The 21950-nt window shown below is 50.1% G+C and overlaps 1 protein-coding gene across 3 annotated transcripts in view; it reads right to left on the reverse strand.

Annotated features, from left to right (window-relative positions):
- IGSF9 (immunoglobulin superfamily member 9) overlaps positions 1–21950 on the reverse strand; it is a 665024-nt gene that overhangs the window by 71384 nt on the left and 571690 nt on the right. For all 3 annotated transcript variants that reach the window (XM_069604696.1, XM_069604697.1, XM_069604695.1), the window contains exon 20: positions 19033–19178. In XM_069604696.1, coding sequence (XP_069460797.1) covers positions 19033–19178 — 146 coding nt within the window. The remainder of the gene's footprint in view (positions 1–19032; positions 19179–21950) is intronic.

A 21950-nucleotide genomic window follows, 5' to 3' on the forward strand; every position in this document is an offset into this window, starting at 1 on the left:
TGGGAGCATGCGCTCGCCTGCCTCTGCCCACAGGCGCCCATCCTCAGTCCGCATTGACTTGTCAACAATATTCAAAATTGCCTAATGACACCAATATAATTAGGGGGGAGGATGGTGGGACGTATGGAGGAAAGGGGACTATGGACTTAAAGTACTTTAGTCACTACGGTGAGTAACTATTAATTACTCTTACGTCCCGTCCCCTTTCCTCCATACTGTATGGGCGATTACAACTGAATGTATCCCCAGGGTGGAGAGTAGACCCGCCTTAAGAAAACAGGTTTCTTAGAACCGCCTGTCCGAAAGCCTAGGTAGCCGCCCTGCTGATGACCTGCCACGGCACATGCCGCTGAAATGCAAAGGCCGTGGCCTTGGCTCTGACCGTATGGGCTTACAAGTTAGCTGGCACAGGCTTGTGCTGCCCCTCATAAGCCTCCTTGATGGCCGCGACCATCCACATTGCTATGGAGGCCTTAGAAGCCTGATAATCAGGCCTTGACCACCCAAAAGTGACAAACAGGGCGTCCGACTTGCAGAAGTCTGTGATCCTGTCCAGGTAGTATTTCAGAGCGTGTGTTATGTCCAGACAGTGCAAGACCCTCTGAGGCTCATCCTTGGGGTCGGTGAAGAACATGGGTAAGACTATCTCCTCATTGAGATGGAAGGAGGAGGTCACCTTGGGTAGGAACGCAGGGTGAGTTTGCAGAACCACCTTGTCCCTGTGAAAAGTGGTGTAGGGCTCTGATGCCACCAGAGCCTGAATCTTACAGACTCTGCTAGAGGAGGTGATGCCCACGAGTAGAGCTGTCTTTATGGTGACCAGCCTGATGTCCGCGCATGCCATTGGCTCGAAAGGTTTGTGCGCCAAGGCGCCCAAAACAACATTGAGGTCCACACAGGGTGTGATATTGATATTGATATTGTTATTTTATTTCTATCGTGCTCGTACACAAGTGTTTCAGAGCGCGACAATGCAAGGGAGGGGAACAGGGGAGAACAAAAACAATGATCTTACTAGGCCCAGTGACATTGAGAATGTGCAAGTGCATGGGAGAGGGGGATGGGAAAAGTGAATGGAAGGGGGGAGAAGTGGAAAGTGCAGAGCAAAAGAGAAACAGATAATGATAAATAAATAAATAAATAATAAAGGCAACAAACAGTGGTAGTGCAGCCAGAAATTGGCTAGTGCTGGGTTTGGGGCAGTAGACAGGGTAGGTCTGATAAGTGCAGGAAGAAAAAAATGGGGGTGGGGGCTGTATGGTTACAGATACAGACCCCAGTGCAAGGGGTGGCCCGGAGACTGTGAGGGAGTGTGGCAGGGTGAGCAGGTACCTGGGCCAGGAGGACAGAGGGTGGCCAGGTGCACAGTGCCAAGAGAGAACAGATCAGCAGGGAAGCGGGGGAGCGAAGGCAGAAGAAAAGAGGAAGGTCTTGAGATGCTTCGGAACCAGAGATGGTTCTCCTCAAATTTTAGAGTGGTAGGGAGGCTGTTACAGAGGGAGGCCCCAGCCGAAGACAGAGATCTACCCCAGCTCGTTTCTTTGAAAAACGACTGACCCTGAGGGAGTTAGAAGTTGAGGAGCTAAGAGCTCAAGAGGGGGGGTATTTGCGGATGGATAGCTGAAGGTATTTTGGACCCTGGCCCCAGAAAGCCTTGTGGACAATGCAGCGGGTTTTGAATTTAATCCTTGCATCCACTGGGAGCCCATGGAGAGATTTCAGAGCTGGGGAGATACAATCCCAGGGCTTGAGGCCGAGGAGAAGTCTTGCAGTCCTGTTCTGGATTAGTTGCAGAGGGCGGAGAGTAGAGGCAGGTAGATTTAGAAAGAGGCTGTTACAGTAGTCCATCCTAGAGAGAACCAGAGCTTGGGAGACCATGAGCTTCTGGGGGAAGGAGAGGAAAGGAAGAGTACCTCTAAGGAGGTGCAGTAGGAAGTTAGACTTTTTAGAGACCTCAGAGATGTGAGCGGAGAAGGAAAGTGTGGGGTCAAAGATGACCGTGAGGTTCTTAGCCTCGCAGGTGGGGGTAGGAGGGCCAAGGGAGGGCAGTCAGAGAGTGAGGGGAAAGGATGGTGAAGGAGTGCCGATGAGAAGGATCTCCATCTTGCTGGCATTCAAAGATCATTGGCGGCTTCTTTGTGGTTTCTTTATAGGCGGGTAGAGTCTGTGGAGGCCCGCCAGATGTCGCTTCACCACCGGGTTGAAGGAGGAGAAGAGGCCCTCCTCCGAATTCCTGTAAACCCCTATGGCTCCCAGAGAGGTGTGGCATGTGTCCACCTGTAAGCCGGAGTGGGTGACGTGTGCTGAGAAGGAGAGCACGCGATCCAAGGTGCACCTAAGGAGCCGGCCCAATGACAGAATCTAGTCAATTTACTCCTATATCGGCTCTTAGTAGCCTTGCTTCAGTGCCCTGGATGATCTCTAGGATAACTTGAGAGAGGTTCAAGTGTTTCAACGTGACCTGCTCAGGAACCACGCTGCGAGGGCTAGTTTGTGAGGAGCGGGTGGAGTACCCTGACCCCGTGCTGGGCCAGGAGAGGTGCTGGGCCCAGCGGGAGGTGAATGGGTGGCCTGTGCGATAGGCTGAGTAGTTCGGAGAACCACATTCTCACCGGCCATCATGGGGCTATCAAAATGATGCTGAGGTGACGAGATTCCTTTATCTTGCAGATCACCCTGTGGACCAGGGGTGTGGGCGGGAAGACGTATGCCATCATGTCGTTCCACTGTATCTGGAATGCGTCGCCCAGGGAGACGGAGACCTGCTCCTGCCGGGAGGCAAACTGCTGGCATTTTCCTGTTGTCCCGGGAGGCAAACAGATCCACTTGGGGATGCCCCCACCTGAGGAAGATCTCCTTCAGTACCAGGTCGTTCAATTGCCACTCGTAATTGTCTGCCCGCAGTCTCCTGAGCCTGTCCGCCTCCAGGTTGGACTCTCCCGGGAGGTGGACTTCGTTGAGGTAGATGTTGTTCTTCAGTGCCCACTCCCACATGCTGACGGCTAGATTGCACAGTGGAGGGGATCTGGTACCCCCCCTGCTTGTTGACATAGTACCTGCTGGTGGAGTTGTCCGTCTGGATAAGAACTGCCTTGCCCTCTAGTAGAGGGAGAAAGGGCTTGAGAGCTAGCCATATGGCCTTCAATTCCAGCCAATTAATGTGGCACTCTTGCTCCTGCTGAGTCCAGACGCCATGAACGCTGTGGCTGTCCAGAGTGGCTCCCCAGCCCTCTCAGGAGGAGTCCGTAGTAACAGTGACCTGAGGGGCCGGCTGCCGGAAGGGGTTGCCCTGCCGCAGGTTGAAGTCCGCGGACCACCACATGAGGTCCGGGTGGAGAAAGGGAGGAATGTCGACTGGCTTTGCTTGGGAGCACTTCTCCTGATTCCACAAGGCTGCAAAGTGCAGCTGTGATCTCAACTTGAGCCTTGAGTGGGGTGCGGCCAACAGGACTGCCGCTCTTATACCCAACAGATGTTGGTCCCACCAAGCCGAGGTCACTGCCCTGGAGAGGAAGTGAGAGGTGGTTTTCTTGAAAGCCGCTATCTTGTCCTCCGAGGGAAGACTCTCTCGGAGCTTGTGTCCCAGATGAGGCCCAGGAAGGTCACGGTATGTGTGGGTTGCAGCTGAGAATTAATGAGATTGATAGTGAACCCCAGGTCGTGGAGTGTAGTCATCAGTGCGGAGGAGGTATGGTGAACCACTTCCGGTGATGTAGCACGTACGAGCCAGTCATCCAGGTATGGGTAGACATGGTGGCCCTGGGCGCAGAGGAGGGCTGCCACTGCATTCATCAACATGATAAAAAACCCTGGGGGCTGAGTTGAGGCCAAAGGGTAGTACCTTGTATTGGAAATGGCAGCCCATGATCCGGAAATGGCTGCCAAATCGGGATGTGTAGGTACACGTCCTTCAGATCCAGGGAGCACCTCCAGTCTCCCCTGTCCAGTGTTTCTGCAATAAGTGCTGGCATAACTATCTTGAATTTCTGCAGAGGAAGGGAGAGGTTGAGGCTGGAAAGGTCCAACACAACTCTCAGGCCAGCCTGGTTCTTCTGTGTGGTGAAAATCCTGGAATAAAAGCCCAAGCCTCGCTGGAAGTTTGACACTTCTTCCACAGCCTGGCTCTCGACGACCGACAGAATTTCCGCCAACAGAGTTGCTGTCCCAATCTCTGGGAGAGGAGAGGAGGAGGGAGGAGAGGAAGGTACCGGTAGGTGGTACCTCGTAGAGACTACGGACAGGATCCAGGGGTCTGAACAATTCTGGCACCAAAATTGCACGTGAAAGGCAAGCCTGCCCAAACCGGAGACACGTGAACCCGAAAGGGGCGTGTTATGCCTTCTTTCCCACTGAGGCTGTTGCGAAAGAGGGGGATTGGAAAAAACTCTTGCCCTCCACCCCCTTTTGTTGTTTGCTCCGGTGCTGACTACGAGAACGGTCAGGTCGCCTGGACCTTTGTTCTTGAAAGCCCCGGAATCTGCCAAAGGCACGCCCCTTGTCAGAGCGTTGCTGTGACTGGGTGTAGGCCTTAGGGGGGACGTTCGTAAGAATAGATAAAGACTTTGCCATTTGCAAGCTGTTCTTTTTATCTAATTCTTCATCCGTGGTGGAGTGAAAGAGGTCACTACCTTCGAATGCAAGGTCCAATATGCGTTCCTGGACGTCGAGGTTAAACTTAGTAGCCCGGAGCCAGGCAATCCTCATGTCCATGGCGATGAAGATGGCCCGGCCAGAGGTATCGATATGGGCCACGGTGGACTCCATGATATCCTGCGCTACAAGCCTTGCTTCTCCTTGGCCCGCTTTGAAGCGCGCTTGGCTCTGCACTGGAAGTTCTGGGAGGAAGTCCGCAATTTCCTGCCAGAGCCTTGTTTTAACGGCTGCCAGCACGGCATCCGTGTTGGCTTGACACAGGTGCAAGGAGGCGTTGGAGTATAGCTTTTTCCTGTACGCCTCCAAGATCTTCTCCTCCTTGCCTAGCAGCGTGAGGACGAGGTGGCCGAGGACGACTGAGGTTTAGAGTAGAGTGATGCCTAAGCAATCACGGAAGAGTGCGGTTGAGGATGCGCCGAAAGCAAGAGTGTATCCCCCTCCATCTGCCTATACTTGGCAGCAAGGCGCCGATTGACAGGTTGGGCCAAGTGTGGCTTGAGCCACCCCTTCTTGGCCAGGGCAACTATGCCTTTCTGCATCGGGATCCCCATTATGGTAGGGGATCTCAGGGTGAGGACTTTTGCCAAGACCCCCTTCTCGGGCTGCTCTACCTCAGGCTGAGGAAGGTCCAGATATTCTGCCAAACCTGCAAAGCGTTCGTGGAAGGCCCTGGCTGACGATGGCGTGTCGGGGTCCTCGTCCTTGTCAGTGTCCACCAGCGTGCTCAGAGGGTCCGGGACTGGTGAAGGGGTGCTGGGCCTAGTGGGCTGCGGTGTGGATACCGGAGCCGGTGGCTGTTGTAGAGCTGCCTGTAATGTGGGAGGCAGGGAAGCCGGAATCGGAGGAGCCGGCTGGGGCAGTGGTGGCTGCGCTGGGGCCTGTGGCACCTGAGTCATAGGAGGAGGATGGCCCCCATCTGAGGAATTCAAATCAGCACTAGGAACCTTTCGACGAACCTGTCATCGGAGGCTGTAGAGGCGGCAGTTGATATTGACGGAGTGGCTAAGGGAAACTGGGGCCGGGGGAAACACTGTGCTGGGGTGCAGGGTAAACCTGCCCTGCGCTGCTGATGGATAAATTGTAGGCCACGCACCTGGTTGACACCAGTCCCACCTTGTGACTCTTTCCTCCACCCGCTCCGCAAGAGGGGGTATAGGATGAGCGGCCATCTTGTCTGGCACGGCAGACATTTTGTCGAGCTGCGTGCCACGTGCCGAAGTCGTGGTGCCTGGCTCGCTGGAACCAGCCCCATCCAAGAGGCTTGGTGTTGGAGTGAATGGCCTATCCCGCACCTCAGAACCATGACCTGGAAGGCGTATTGCCCTCGGCACAGCTGCCGCTAGTGCTGCGTGAAGGCGCCCGCTCGGACATGATGCCGTTACTAGGGCGTTGCCCCTCGGGAGTAACCCCGGTAAAAGAACCTTGCGAGGGGTTGGATGTAGGCAAGAGCCCTTCGCAGGCTGGACACCCGCTGAAGTCGACATGCGCCTTGGCATGGCGTCGGAGGACCAATTACCTAATTGAAAAGAAAAAGACAAAGAAGAATGTCCGGGGAAGAACGTGTGATATTACATGGCCGAAGCCAAACCCAGGAGCGCTGGTGAATTCGGCCAGTTCCCGTCGACGAGAAAAAGGGGACTGGGGAGGGGTACCGGTGGGCGGAGTCAGGCGAGCGCATGCTGCCAGGGCCGTGCACCCGCGCGCCTCTAACTTTAAAGGGGAAGAAGAGTTTTCTGGTGAAAAAGGTTCCGTCTCCCGTCCCTCGCGAGGGACGACCATACAGTATGGAGGTATGGAGGAGAGGGGACGGGACGTAAGAGTAAGAAAAAATTATTCTTGCCTAGTACTTCAACACAGGCCTTTGGCACTTAAGAGTGGAGGAGATGCTTGCTGTTGCACTCTCTCTCTCCATTAGCCCCTTTGAACTTGCAGTGAACTGAGAAAAGAGTGTGAGGAGAACTATGGGGGCTAGAAAGGAATGTAGGGCGAGCTGTCAAACAGGGTAACTTAAATAGCTAGATTTGCTACATAAGTTTCAATTTAATTAGAAAACCTACAGAACTGCATAGCAAATTGCTATGCAACACTGCTTATTTTATGTCTTGCACGAGATGCACATTACAACTTTGCGTCCATTATATAGGGCCCATTATGTTTACAATGTCTCCTAGATATGTGCTAATTCTTCTTTAAAACATTCCCAAACACACAGAGTTTACGTCACATAGGTATGTTTATACGGCACTTGTTGGCCAGGGGAGTCACAAGTAGTTCCTGGCAGCTATTCGTCCAGGTAACCAGGTGCTCCTAGCTGCAAGCCAGAGTTAAATAGCTCAAAGCAACTTCAAACTGTGCATCCTCCATCATTGATTTAAGGACTACTTGGTGACATTGATGAACATACTGACTCGCTCAGACTGCACACAGAGCAGTGGAGTCTTGTGAGCTCTCTGATGCTTACAAAACCACAGGTAAACAAGCAGCCACAAAGAAAACATGCCTGGCTTTGTGTTCATGGTTGCTTTGCTTGTGTGAGGTTATAATTGTACTAGCTTCTTAGTCAAAAACAACAGTATTGTAAAAGAGACAGTGTGCGTTATGCAGAAAGAAAATGAGCATGTAACTTTCTAAGGCGTGAATCAAACCAAATGATGACAAAGTTTAACAGTTGGAGCCTCCATAATGAAGGAATGAGCGAGAGATTAAGGGCTTCTTTAAAGGTTTGGCAGTAAGCATGCGGCAACGGGAAGAGTCTGCATGATTTGGAGTCATACTGAGCCTTTTGTACGTCTCTGTTTTGAAGTCCCATATGACTCCAATGGGAACATGCGTTAATACCACATGTGGTAATGCTTAAATTTAGAGGTAATTACCTCCACAAAAGAGAAGGCGAATTCGAAGAGTTTCAGTTATGAAAATCAATTTGGAAGCACAGTGAAAACATCTGGCACTGCAAGATACTGGATGGTTTACAAGTGCTTGCTGTCAAACACAAAATGAGGCTCAAAGGGGTGTCTCTCTCTCTGCTTGAAGCAGGTAAATGGACAGACAGGACGAGTCTGCTTGTACTGAAAGATGACTTCCTTATTGCAAAACAAAGTCCAGTAAAAACGTGCTCTTCTGGAACGGTTCACACGCTATAATATAGAAAACATTTCAGACGCAACATGCCAGTTCTCACCACTCAAGTTGTCATTTATTAGTTTCTCTTGCAAAGCTTGAGTGCTGTCCAACGCACTCTTTTGCACGCCACGTTAAATTATGTCTGGATTTTCTGCTGAAAATCGCTTCGGTCCCACCCACCTGTGGACGAATAGCCCCAAAAGTAGGGAGGAAGGGGGCAGGATATAGGTGAGCCCTTGGCTGAAGAGAGCAGTGGCTTTCCTCAACTGACGACACATTATGGATTTGCTACATGACAGGAGAAGTCACTGACCCATCTGGGTGGGCAGAAGAGCGATGCGCGTGCTCTAAGAGGTTCCATTGACATATTTGCCGCAGTAACAATGGCATAAGGACCAGGAACATGAGACTTAAAAGTCTTCACTGGGATTATCAGAAACGAGGTCAGGCGGGGATGGCGAGACAATAAGCACTACTCACTGTAGTACCACAGCCTCTCTAGGCCACAACAATGTCCTAATGTGCTCATAGGTCACTAATATTACAAACAAGTCACAGTTGCCAGCACATCATTTCTAGTCAAGATCTCAGGGAGTGGTAAGTGTCTAACATGTGATTACTCTTTAACAAAATTATCTGTTTGGTGATAATCTCGCAAATACCTTCATGTCCAACGAAAAGTCTGTCTGTGCTGATCCCTTCGGTCTATGTCATCTGGTGACTGAGTGCCTCTCGGGTGTGAGATATTAACTGCATTACATTGCCAAAGAGGCTAAGGCAGTGGGAAGTGCAGGGGGAAATGGTGTGGGACAGAAAGTCCCACCTTATCGCTCTGGCGTGAGGCACCTGCAGTTTTGGACTGTCCTTCTACCTTTTTACCTGATGTACTCTCGTCCGCTGCTAAATTATATGATATGATATGGCATTTATAACGCGCCTATACACAAGTGTTTCAAGGCGCGACGAGGCAAGGGAGGGGAACAAAAGGAGGACGAGGCACGATCCTACTAGGCCAGGAGTCATTCAGATCGCACAAGTACGGTAATGGATAAACAAATGCCACGTGTGTCCCATAAGAGGTCCCAGGGCCCCAAAGGGTAAGAGTATGTTCCATAACCTGTATTTCCTGTGCAGATCCCTTCGCATGATTGGCTGAGTGAGCCCCACTAGTTGGTGGCAGCCTTTTCAGGATTCTACTGGGGTACAGTCTACCGGCAGCACCATGTAAACTCCAATGCATGGTCCAACGGGCAGCCATTGTTCTTACAGGAGAGTAGAGGGCATATGGATACGACCATAAATGGTCATGGCTAGTGCCTGCCTTAGAGAGCAAGAGCTGTAGTTGCTACGGTCAGATACGACACGAGTGTGAATGATCTCTGGAATACAAATCTGAATCTACGCCTGAGAGAAAGCCCATGAGATCTGAATTGGACAACCCTCAACTATTGGGTAGCCACTAGAATGTTTGAATTGATGAAACCTTGTGATTTGGTAGGGGTATGAATTCCTTCTCTGCCCCTCAAATCCCCATAGACGTTGAGGTCTGCTCCCTTCCCATGCAGCACCTGGGACAAGTCCTGAAGTACTAAAGAAGGTACCAAGCCAAAGACCGACAGTACGGCGGCCCTGCTTGAACATCCTGCCAGGGCCGTTCCTGAGAGTGAAGATCTGCGCCGGTAATGAATGTATTGGATCTCAAGCCACCAGAGAGAACCCCAATGTGGTGCTGTATTACCCTGGCCACAGAGACCAGCCGAGCTAGAAACCCTGCCTTCATAAAGCCATGCTGCTTGTTCCCGCACAGGCATGACCGGAAGGCACGAGAGCACTGGACACTGAATGTACCGGCTGCTGAAAGCCTATGAGTCTTGTAGTTGCTAAAAGACCCGGGAAAACAATGCTTGCCATAAAGAATAACCCCAACACAAATGCTACCACGCCGAGAAGTGCATATCCAACCATAATCTGTTGCTTGACTCCGTTGGACTCTGCCGCCACTGGAGCATTGTCTCCACCGAACAAGACAGCTGGGACAACTGTAGTACTGCAGCCTCTCTATGCCACAAAAATGTCCTAATGGACTCGTGGGTCACTACTATTACCAACAAGTCACAGTTGCCAGCACATCATTTCTAGTCACATGATCAGTTAAGTTCTCAGGGAGTGGTTAGTGTCCAACATGTGATTACTCTTTAACAAAATGACCCAAGCTTCAGCAGTTGTTCTTCTACTCAGTATTTTGAGTGGCTCTTCAGCTGGTCTGCTTGATTGAAGGATCACCAGCCAATGCTTTGGAATTGATACTGAAGAAAGGAAACGACAGAACAGGCCGTGGCAGAACTCTCACCTTTGCTGGATCGGAGCTTTGACTGGGCTTGGTTCCAAACTACAAAACAACCTCAAGGTTCCCATGCACCCCGGTTATCCCGAAGCTGGGTTCCATCTTTACTGTTGGCACTTTACGGAGCATTGTGGACCAAACAGTATCAGGACCAGAATCTCACTCTGCCAATTACAAAACCGCCTATCTCTCCCACAATTTCCTAGGAGACACTAACCGACAGTTGCACCAACAGAAGTCCTCAGATACCACTATAGTAACTTTATTATGCTAAGGCTCTGACGTGGAACCGTACATGACAGGGTTTAGTCGAAAATAATACTCCAAAATCAAATACACGGGGCAGGGTTGCTTTCAAAGATAAAGTGTTTGCATGAAGTCAGTTACATTTGAAATTTGCACTTCTTGCCTAGCCAAGATGAGGATTAACTTGCATGGAATGAGAGTAAGAGACTCTTGTCACTGTTGGTGGCATCTCACAAATCCAGAATGAGATCTAGCAGTCTATATACACTTTGTGACAGGAAATGTTACACTACTGCACAAGCAAATAAATAAGGAGTTTCCTTAAAGGGACCCCAATCTAAAAATCAAAAAGTAGCTGCAAGCCTTTAGGCAGGTTGCAGAGCCAGATCTGTACCGCAGCACTGCACACAGTAGGGATGGACGGACCCGAAGTAGCAAACCACAGAGGTATGCATGTGCACTGCAGCGCTGCACCCAGTAGGGATGGACCCGAAGCAGCAAACCACAGAGGTATGCATGTGCACTGCAGCACTGCACCCAGTAGGGATGGACCCGAAGCAGCATACCACAGAGGTATGCATGTGCACTGCAGCACTGCACCCAGTAGGGATGGACCCGAAGCAGAAAACCACAGAGGTATGCATGTGCACGGCAGCACTGCACCCAGTAGGGATGGACCCGAAGCAGCAAACCACAGAGGTATGCATGTGCACGGCAGCACTGCACCCAGTAGGGATGGACCCGAAGTAGCAAACCACAGAGGTATGCATGTGCACGGCAGCAATGCACCAGGTAGGGATGGACCCGAAGTAGCAAACCACAGAGGTATGCATGTGCACTGCAGCGCTGCACACAGTAGGGATGGACGGACCCGAAGTAGCAAACCACAGAGGTATGCATGTGCACTGCAGCACTGTACCCAGTAGGGATGGACCCGAAGTAGCAAACCACAGAGGTATGCATGTGCACTGCAGCACTGTACCCAGTAGGGATGGACCCGAAGTAGCAAACCACAGAGGTATGCATGTGCACGGCAGCACTGCACCCAGTAGGGATGGACCCGAAGTAGCAAACCACAGAGGTATGCATGTGCACGGCAGCACTGCACACAGTAGGGATGGACGGACCCGAAGTAGCAAACCACAGAGGTATGCATGTGCACGGCAGCACTGCACCCAGTAGGGATGGACCCGAAGTAGCAAACCACAGAGGTATGCATGTGCACGGCAGCAATGCACCAGGTAGGGATGGACCCGAAGTAGCAAACCACAGAGGTATGCATGTGCACTGCAGCGCTGCACACAGTAGGGATGGACGGACCCGAAGTAGCAAACCACAGAGGTATGCATGTGCACTGCAGCACTGTACCCAGTAGGGATGGACCCGAAGTAGCAAACCACAGAGGTATGCATGTGCACTGCAGCACTGTACCCAGTAGGGATGGACCCGAAGTAGCAAACCACAGAGGTATGCATGTGCACGGCAGCACTGCACCCAGTAGGGATGGACGGACCCGAAGTAGCAAACCACAGAGGTATGTATGTGGCAAACCACAGAGGTATGCATGTGCACTGCAGCACTGCACCCAGTAGGGATGGACCCGAAGTAGCAAACCACAGAGGTATGCATGTGCACTGCAGCACTGCACCCAGTAGGGATGGACCCGAAGTAGCAAACCACAGAGGTATGCATGTGCACGGCAGCACTGCACCCAGTAGGGATGGACGGACCCGAAGTAGCAAACCACAGAGGTATGTATGTGGCAAACCACAGAGGTATGCATGTGCACTGCAGCACTGCACCCAGTAGGGATGGACCCGAAGTAGCAAACCACAGAGGTATGCATGTGCACTGCAGCACTGCACCCAGTAGGGATGGACCCGAAGTAGCAAACCACAGAGGTATGCATGTGCACTGCAGCACTGTACCCAGTAGGGATGGACCCGAAGTAGCAAACCACAGAGGTATGCATGTGCACTGCAGCACTGTACCCAGTAGGGATGGACCCGAAGTAGCAAACCACAGAGGTATGCATGTGCACTGCAGCGCTGCACCCAGTAGGGATGGACCCGAAGTAGCAAACCACAGAGGTATGCATGTGCACTGCAGCACTGTACCCAGTAGGGATGGACCCGAAGTAGCAAACCACAGAGGTATGCATGTGCACTGCAGCGCTGCACCCAGTAGGGATGGACCCGAAGCAGCAAACCACAGAGGTATGCATGTGCACGGCAGCGCTGCACCCAGTATGGATGGACCCGAAGCAGCAAACCGCAGAGGTATGCATGTGCACTGCAGCGCTGCACCCAGTAGGGATAGACCCGAAGCAGCAAACCACAGAGGTATGCATGTGCACGGCAGCACTGCACCCAGTAGGGATGGACGGACCCGAAGTAGCAAACCACAGAGGTATGTATGTGGCAAACCACAGAGGTATGCATGTGCACTGCAGCACTGCACCCAGTAGGGATGGACCCGAAGTAGCAAACCACAGAGGTATGCATGTGCACTGCAGCACTGCACCCAGTAGGGATGGACCCGAAGTAGCAAACCACAGAGGTATGCATGTGCACGGCAGCACTGCACCCAGTAGGGATGGACGGACCCGAAGTAGCAAACCACAGAGGTATGTATGTGGCAAACCACAGAGGTATGCATGTGCACTGCAGCACTGCACCCAGTAGGGATGGACCCGAAGTAGCAAACCACAGAGGTATGCATGTGCACTGCAGCACTGCACCCAGTAGGGATGGACCCGAAGTAGCAAACCACAGAGGTATGCATGTGCACTGCAGCACTGTACCCAGTAGGGATGGACCCGAAGTAGCAAACCACAGAGGTATGCATGTGCACTGCAGCGCTGTACCCAGTAGGGATGGACCCGAAGTAGCAAACCACAGAGGTATGCATGTGCACTGCAGCGCTGCACCCAGTAGGGATGGACCCGAAGTAGCAAACCACAGAGGTATGCATGTGCACTGCAGCGCTGTACCCAGTAGGGATGGACCCGAAGTAGCAAACCACAGAGGTATGCATGTGCACTGCAGCGCTGCACCCAGTAGGGATGGACCCGAAGCAGCAAACCGCAGAGGTATGCATGTGCACGGCAGCGCTGCACCCAGTATGGATGGACCCGAAGCAGCAAACCGCAGAGGTATGCATGTGCACTGCAGCGCTGCACCCAGTAGGGATAGACCCGAAGCAGCAAACCACAGAGGTATGCATGTGCACGGCAGCGCTGCACCCAGTAGGGATGGACCCGAAGCAGCAAACCACAGAGGTATGCATGTGCACGGCAGCGCTGCACCCAGTAGGGATGGACCCGAAGCAGCAAACCACAGAGGTATGCATATGCACGGCAGCGCTGCACCCAGTAGGGATGGACCCGAAGTAGCAAACCACAGAGGTATGTACCCGAAGTAGCAAACCACAGAGGTATGTATGTGGCAAACCACAGAGGTATGTATGTGCACAGCAGCACTGCACCCAGTAGGGATGGACCCGAACTAGCAAACCACAGAGGTATGTATGTGCACTGCAGCGCTGCACCCAGTAGGGATGGACCCGAAGTAGCAAACCACAGAGGTATGCATGTGCACTGCAGCGCTGCACCCAGTAGGGATGGACCCGAAGCAGCAAACCACAGGGGTATGCATGTGCACGGCAGCGCTGCACCCAGTAGGGATGGACCCGAAGTAGCAAACCACAGAGGTATGCATGTGCACTGCAGCGCTGCACCCAGTAGGGATGGACCCGAAGCAGCAAACCACAGGGGTATGCATGTGCACGGCAGCGCTGCACCCAGTATGAATGGACCCGAAGTAGCAAACCACAGAGGTATGCATGTGCACTGCAGCACTGCACCCAGTAGGGATGGACCCGAAGCAGCAAACCACAGAGGTATGCATGTGCACGGCAGCGCTGCACCCAGTAGGGATGGACCCGAAGTAGCAAACCACAGAGGTATGTATGTGCACTGCAGCACTGCACCCAGTAGGGATGGACCCGATGAATGCTACGTTTTCCAGGCCATACTGAGAGCACGAGGGACATTTGCGCTTGAAACCATCCAAGTCTTTGTAGAAGCGATAAAAACAGAGCAATTGAGGTTTGATGTGTATAGCAACTGAAAGCACCAAATGACCTTAGTGTACCACAGAGGCCAATTGCTGATTACAGCACCCACAGGGAGCTGGCAGTCGACTCACAGCGGTAGTATGTATGAATGGACGCGGCGGACCAACTCACTGAGCAGAGCGCCACAGCAGCCGCTCTTGTCGGTGTCCCATCCTGGAGCAGCTCAGCGTGCAAACATCTGCTTTCAGGCTGTGAAGGCACCCTCGGTGCCCTGATGTATCTACACAGTATTTCTAGGCGTCCTCAGCACCAACACACTGTGCCCCAAACAGGACAAGTCCTCTCTGCTCTTGACCTCACAAGGCCTCAATGTTTGTAGAAAACCAACAGTTCTGGATTCACAAAGTTATGAGCTGTGGAGCTGTGCTCGGTATGAGGAACTGAAGGTCTATATTTAGTAATGGTTTTCACAAAGGGGACACTCTAGCCTCAGCAAGGACAGGTCCGTTAAGGAGAAATAGTGACCACTATATCGATCCCAGAGTACAACTGCTGACCAATGGCTGCGCAATGAGGCTCTGTTGTTTTCTCAAACAGGTGACTTTTTCTATTTAAAAGTGTAATTTAGGTCCTATGATCATCACAACAAAAGACAAACCTCAAAGTCACTGACGAGGGACTTCAGTCACTGAAAAACATGTGTCCATAAGAAGCCCCCCTCCCACCTTGGACCAGTGACTACAGTATGATAAACAGTGACCAACTCTAATGGGAGTACCCCCGAGACAGACTCGGAACCGGACCTTAGACGTCAACCCTGGGCCACACCGCGCTTTAAGTGGAAAGGAGCCCAGTTCTTGAGAGTAAGCAGGTGGCCAGGAAGGGGTGCAGCATCTAAAGCCAGGGTACGAACCCTGCATCAGCTGAAACGTGGAGGTTCAAGCAAGATAGATTTAGAGACTAAAATCCTCCAGTGGCAGAGGGTCCGAGACAATCGCAGCTATAGAGTGAGAGCCGGAATCACTAGATAGTGGTACTCAGGATCAGAGGGAGATTTAGCAAGCAGACAACTAGCACATGATGAAAGGCCCCTGTCTCCTCCCCACCCCCTCTGCCTCTCTCACGAGGGCTGCATACCGTCTCCAAGGGAGGTCTTAGTTATCCTTTTAACACCTCCCGGCAGACCCCCTACAACAGAAAACGACCAGTAATGGAACAGGCAGTGACCATTGCCTGTGGCACTTTTTTCTCACATTTTAATACGTTGCTTTTTTTCTTATTTTTAAGTCTCAAGTAATGGTTGGGTGATTAGAACTTTTAGGGTAAAGAACAAGCTGTTTGAAACAATGACCTTGTCATGCATTTGATTTCACGTTGTGCCTGTAGGGGAATTTGTGTAGGCGCGCGTTACTTTGCAGGCAGGAACTGGTTGGTTTCTAATAAGGGAAAAATAAAGCTAAAAGGATACTTTGTCGATCAACATATTTCTACAATTATTGATATATTATCAGTTTTTTTTTACTCTGTCACTTGTGTACTTCTAAAGTTATCTCTATAAAACGCAGTATTATTTTTACATTTGTTTGTACCAACGGAACTGCAACGATATGTGAAGTGCGTCAATTTAAAACTACGTTCCAATCCCAGTTTTGTCACTTACCCAAAGTGTATGATCCTGGGCAAACCATTGAATGTCAGTGTGCCAATATTAAGACCCTCTCTTCGATTCATTGTATGGTGCTTTATTTACTGTTAGCAATGTTTGATAGTGTAATTATGTTTTGGTTCTTTAATCTTTGATCTATTTTCTTTTTCTTTTTCCTCTTTTTCTTCTTCCTTTATTTCTTGCCTTTTTTTAATGGCCTTGGTATTGATGTGATCTGATATGTTATTGTGCTAGTTAACATTTACTAGATGCTTTTAGGTTACTTGTTGAGGACATTGGTTCATTTGCTTTGTGTACTTTGTTTATTTGAAAATAAAAACTTTAAATCAGAAGACCCCATAGAAGTGTTTCAGTTTACAGTGCAAGCTCCACTCACGTTTTATAAGACGACTGACATCTCAGATATAAATAAAAAAATACTGCCCCTTCTTATTCACTGCGTGAAGAAGCAGTTGCTGCTTCCAAACGTCTGAATATGTCGTCCTGAATGTGTTGGTTACATATGCAATTGGTGTTGTGCACCTGCTCTTGCAGCGTCAATTCAAGAAAACCATATTTGCCGAAAAATGCGGCAGAAAATACAAATGGCATTGTTATGACACAGAATAAGCCATTCCGTGCTCAGTTTTCAGTGTGCTTGGGGATGGCTCTCCCAAACCGCTGCTCTGTAGTCTGCAGGGAGTGCTGACAGTATTCAGTGAGGCAGTGAGGCACTGTTGGTCACGCTGAGGTTGAGATGGAGGACTGGCTGGGTCGGGGGTGTTAGTGCTCAGCCCTCACAAGGGAGAAGAGGCATCGTCCTTGCTTCTCCCCACTCCGGCCAAGAAGACATGGCAGGGGGGTTAAGCTGCGTGGGAGTTGTGACAACTGGAATGCTGGTAAGAGCGGGTGGATAGAAGGTGACCGGGGTAAAAGTTAGAGCTGGTGAAAGGGCAGAGCAGATGAGAAGGGAAGATGGCGGGCGGTGGGGGTTGTGGAAGGTGAAGTGGGAGCAGAAGGAAAAGTAGAGCAGATTTTAGAAGGGCTAGTGAAGAGCATATGACTTTCGAAGGAAGTGGGACAGTGTATGATTTTGAAAATGGAAAACGGACGTTCCACAGAACACATTGAGCAATCCTGGGAAACTTACTTCATGTCAGCAAAACCTGCCGAGGTGATCAGGTTGTTTCAGCCAGAACACAAAACTCCAGTACTAACAAAGAAAGAATTTGAAAAATCCTGAAAGATTCTTTCCTAAAGGTTATTTATGTCTCACTCACGACAGCCATTAACTCCTCCCACCCTAAGCTCTGCATCCACGATCCGCCAGCCCAGCACCCTATGCCTTAAATCTTCCACTGCTCTGAGTGTCTAATGAGTGAGGCTTCGAGGCCCAAGAGAGTGAGCATCAGAACAGACACGTGGTGAGACATGAAACAAACCAGTCACAATCTTCAAAATGCCTTCCCCTGCCTCTGTAGCACAGGTTGCTATGTCCTCTCAGTAACATGGCAGGTCTCCGATTCATGTCACTCTCTTAACAGCCGTCTATTCACGGGAAGGGTAAGCACAGGAGTACAAAATGTGGTGAGATGGCCATATGGTCAGTTGTCCCTGATGGGTCCTAGAACATCCTTTGAAGGCCCTTTGTGAATGCAACAACATCTTTCAGTCCTGGATATTTGCATCAGTTAGTATTCCAAAGACCTACTTTACAAGCATGATTTGCCCCTTCCGCAATGTTCAACTAAGAAGGGAACTCTGCTTGCACACATCTGTCTGTTTCCTTTCACCCACGTCACCTAATAATCTCTTTGCTCTCAATCTCTTTTCCTCCTCAACACCAAAACCTCCCTCTGCTCCCCCCCGTTTCGCTCTTCCTCCCTTCTTGTCCTTCGGTTCTGGATTGGCTTACAAACCACTCGCTCTCCGCTTTTCCTCTTCGCTCTTCCCTCAAATCCCATCTATTAAGTTCTGAATAAGTGTTGTTTTTTCATTGTTTTCATTGTTACAGTACTGCCATCTGTATTGTTCAGCGCTTTGGCGAAAGCACTATATTAATCCAATAAATGAAATGCAATAATAATGGCTACTTATCTCTGCTATTTACTTCATTATCAACATTCCGACTTCAGCAACAGGCAACGTTGCATAAACTAGATCATTTTATCTTACTGCGAAGTGATAACTACTTTATAGGCCTCTTTGAGTCATTAACTTTAGTGATAACGCCCTTCGCCCGACATACTGTCCACGACATTGCTTCATGCAAGAACTTGTGAGCCAGGCATTGCGCTGCAATAATGACCCCTCGACCAGCAGATAGGGTTTAATTATCATTGTGATTAGAAGTAACAGGAACCCTACATTATTATTTATGTAATCTCAATAATATACAGGTATGGCATCTGTGCTGTGAATTATGGGTACCGACATATGTTCTTTGTGCAAACAGTCCTACAATGCAACTGAGGGATTCTGTTTACATATTAAAAAAACAAGTTGCAACTATCAATGCATTAACGTCATCAAAGCCATTGAGGTCTAGCGCTCAAATTAATGGTTAGCGGTTCTTACTGCAGCTCTGAAGCTTGGCCATCTGCAAGGTTGTTTTTGTAATTCAGGAAGTCCGCCAACCTATTCTGATGGAGCTGACTACAGTTTTAGCATTGGTATTAATTGCGATAAGAGGGTTATAGCAAGCAAGACCTGCATTACTCCATTTGCCAAACACCCTTACCCACAGCTCCACAATCAGCGGGCTAATTTACTGAGACCGTGTAGCTGAGGCTGCACAGCCTATTGCATCACCCAGAAGCCTTTGAGCGACGTACTATTCCCCCGTAGCTTGGACTGCAGACCTGTACCACGATGCTCAGATGACTTACGCCGCATGTCTACCACACAAGTCTTGCCCTTCACCAAAATCCTTTGGGCGACTTACTTTGCCTCTCGAGCTCTCGCACCGCGATGGTAGAGATGGGCCTCTTGGGGTGCCCGCTGCGGTACAGCTGCAGCGCATCCAGGATGTCGGTCTCCACAGTGAAGTCGGTGTCCCACTCGTAGTTCTCATCCACCGAGGTGTTCCTTCTGGAAGAGCGAAAGGGCAGGTTACTGAGCACGGCGGGAGGGAGGAAAGGGTGATGTCATAGCAGTCGCCTGGTTAAACTCAATACCTAGCCAGGTGCAACGCCACAATGCAACACAAAAATGGTAATATGATGAGGAGAGATTGTGGAGCGAGAGCAGAGTTTACCTGGGCCCTCATATAAGATGGGAGTGGCAGGCTAAGATACAAAAGCTGAAAAAGATGTAATTTATTGGACCTACCATCATCATAGATCTCACAGGTGTGTGTGTGGGTGCACCTGTGGATTAGTCGTGTGTGCACAGTTGTGTGATTAAGCATGTGTGTGTCTTTCGGTGTTTATGCATATTTGCATCTCAGTATCCATTCATGTCTTTGGGAGCAAATGTGATTTTTCAGTTCCCAACCAAAACAAACAAGCTGAGGTCTATCAATGGCTTCAAGAGGCCAAGCTTCCTAAACAGATGCTGAGCGTTAGCCTATGCTGCAGGTAATGTCATGAGGATTTTCTCAGCGCCATTTACCACATGTACCACAGAAGTGGCTTCCCGGCGCCGGGGATTGGCTGGAGAATCGCGCACTGTGTCTGCCAGGGTTCTGGAGCGAGCTAGGAGAAGTGGGCAGCAATCGGCTAAATAGGTTTGAAGGAAGACAGAGATGGGGGGTTGTGACTGCTTGAATGCGCGTGCTCGCTGATTGCAGGGCAGTTTGCGTTTGACAAGGCTCCTCACCACGGAGCCTTTTCTTTACCACCAGAGCTTCCTTTCACCCGGGCGGCGAAGCCATGGTGGTGTTGCAGGTCGCCAGCCTAGAGTGCTTGTGGCCCACATTCTTTTGTTTTTTCCATACATTTGTTGTGTTTGGATACACACGTTGTTTGCGTTTCTGCAAGAGGCTGCCCCACACATTCTCTACCCTACCTGTGAAGATGTTATTTCTCGGATTTTGCTCCTTACCGCGCACTTCCCAAGTCTCATAGCGTGACCTCTTGTTGTATCAGTAAATTACAGATTACAAATGACTCCTTTTATGCCGCAGGAACAAAGATTTCTCTATGCAAATCCCCTCTAGACCTCCATTCCTACAGTATATGCTATGCGCAGTAAGATTAGCGAACCTCTCCCTATTAGGTCATTCTTAGCCCCAACTCAATTAGTTTGAGAAGCACGACCCACAGAGCTGGAGTCTGAAAATTGCCAAAACCCAATTAGGGATCCTTCAAACCTCCACCACTGAGCAGTCCATGAGATAACGAAATCACTTTTAATCAGGGCTCCCAATTACCTCACCCACATGCACCTATGAAGCCATATCTTATTGGAACAGATTTCAGCTGTACTAAAAGTGAGCCGGACCAATCCATATGCCCTTGAGAAAGAGCGGACAGTCAGCCCTCTCCATACATAGGCTCAGCTATGGGATCAGCACTGGCCTAAGGCCTCCCCCGCGTCCTTTGGCAATCATCCCTGCGTACAGCACTTAAGAACAATCCCCCGCCCTACACACATTGACTACCAACACAACCGCATCAGTCTAACTCATTTCACAGTGTAACAAGCTACCAAAAAAGCAGCAGCCAGGCAACAACAAAAGAACAGATACATAATCTTCATCAGTGAGCTGATAAATCATAAAATGCGCTGGAGTCTGTGTCTGCCCACCTAAAAAAGAACCTACTTACATAGAGCGCTAAAGCTAACACTTATACTTTTACTGAAATAGTTCTATGTTTTCGTGGCCATCAGAAGATTCAGTCATGAACACTCTTCCTGTGGAACAAACATAAGAGTGCAAATATTTCTGGGTGTGTGGAAAACTAGAAATATAGTAACAGAGAATAACCTAAAGATATTATCCAGATATTCCTGCTGGGCTCCTTGGTTGAAATGTTTGGCGGCGAGCACGCTTGTGAAAGTTATGGCAAATGGATATGTGGATATTTTGGATCCTTTTGTTGACTCTTCTGCCTGGTGAAGCAATCTACAACCTATTCCCGGCATCCTCAGGCAACGACACACAAAGACAAGGACTTTGCCTGTTTGTGCCTTGTATGGTCTGGAAGCGCCAAAAGGCTAGACCACCTGTCCCACAGAAGCCAATAAGAAATCAGCATTGGTCGCCTACAACCACGAACCATCCCCCCACGCTCACTTAGAGTTTGCTCCTGCAACCAAGTTTGTCTGCACCGGACATCCAACCTCGCCTCCCCTCATCACTACACTTCCACCTCCCACACTCCGCTTCCATACCTTGATACCTACTAACACTCCCTTAGCCATTGTCAAGCTTATCACCACTCATAACCCAGACACCAGCTCCATCACCAAAACCTGGCTCTCCTCCAATTCCATCCCCCAGACACAGAATCCAACATGTTGACAGGTCAGTGAAGATCGGGGGAGGTGTGGCTGTCATCGATAAGATGGAGTGGCCATGCACGGTTCACAGCCACACAGCACTAGTAGCTGTAACTACAGAACTACTTACTGTTCAATTCCCACCATCACATGAGGAGTCTGCCACTTTTCACCTCTTATTCAGACCGCCTTATATGTGTGGCATCTTCATGGATGAAATCACTGACCTGCTAACGTCTGTTTCGGTCACCCCACTCTACCAACATCTTCCTCAGGTACTTCATCCTACCCATAACCCAGGTAACTGAAAACACTGGAGATGCTCTACTTAGCCCAGCAAAATACTTGCACATAATGCAACATGTGCAAATCCCAACTCGCATCAGGCAACTCTGTTCTCCTCTTCCCTACTCACAA

The sequence above is a fragment of the Ambystoma mexicanum genome, chromosome 1p, assembly GCF_040938575.1.
Source record: "Ambystoma mexicanum isolate Mex_15411 chromosome 1p, UKY_AmexF1_1, whole genome shotgun sequence".
In the NCBI taxonomy this organism is placed as follows: domain Eukaryota; kingdom Metazoa; phylum Chordata; class Amphibia; order Caudata; family Ambystomatidae; genus Ambystoma; species Ambystoma mexicanum.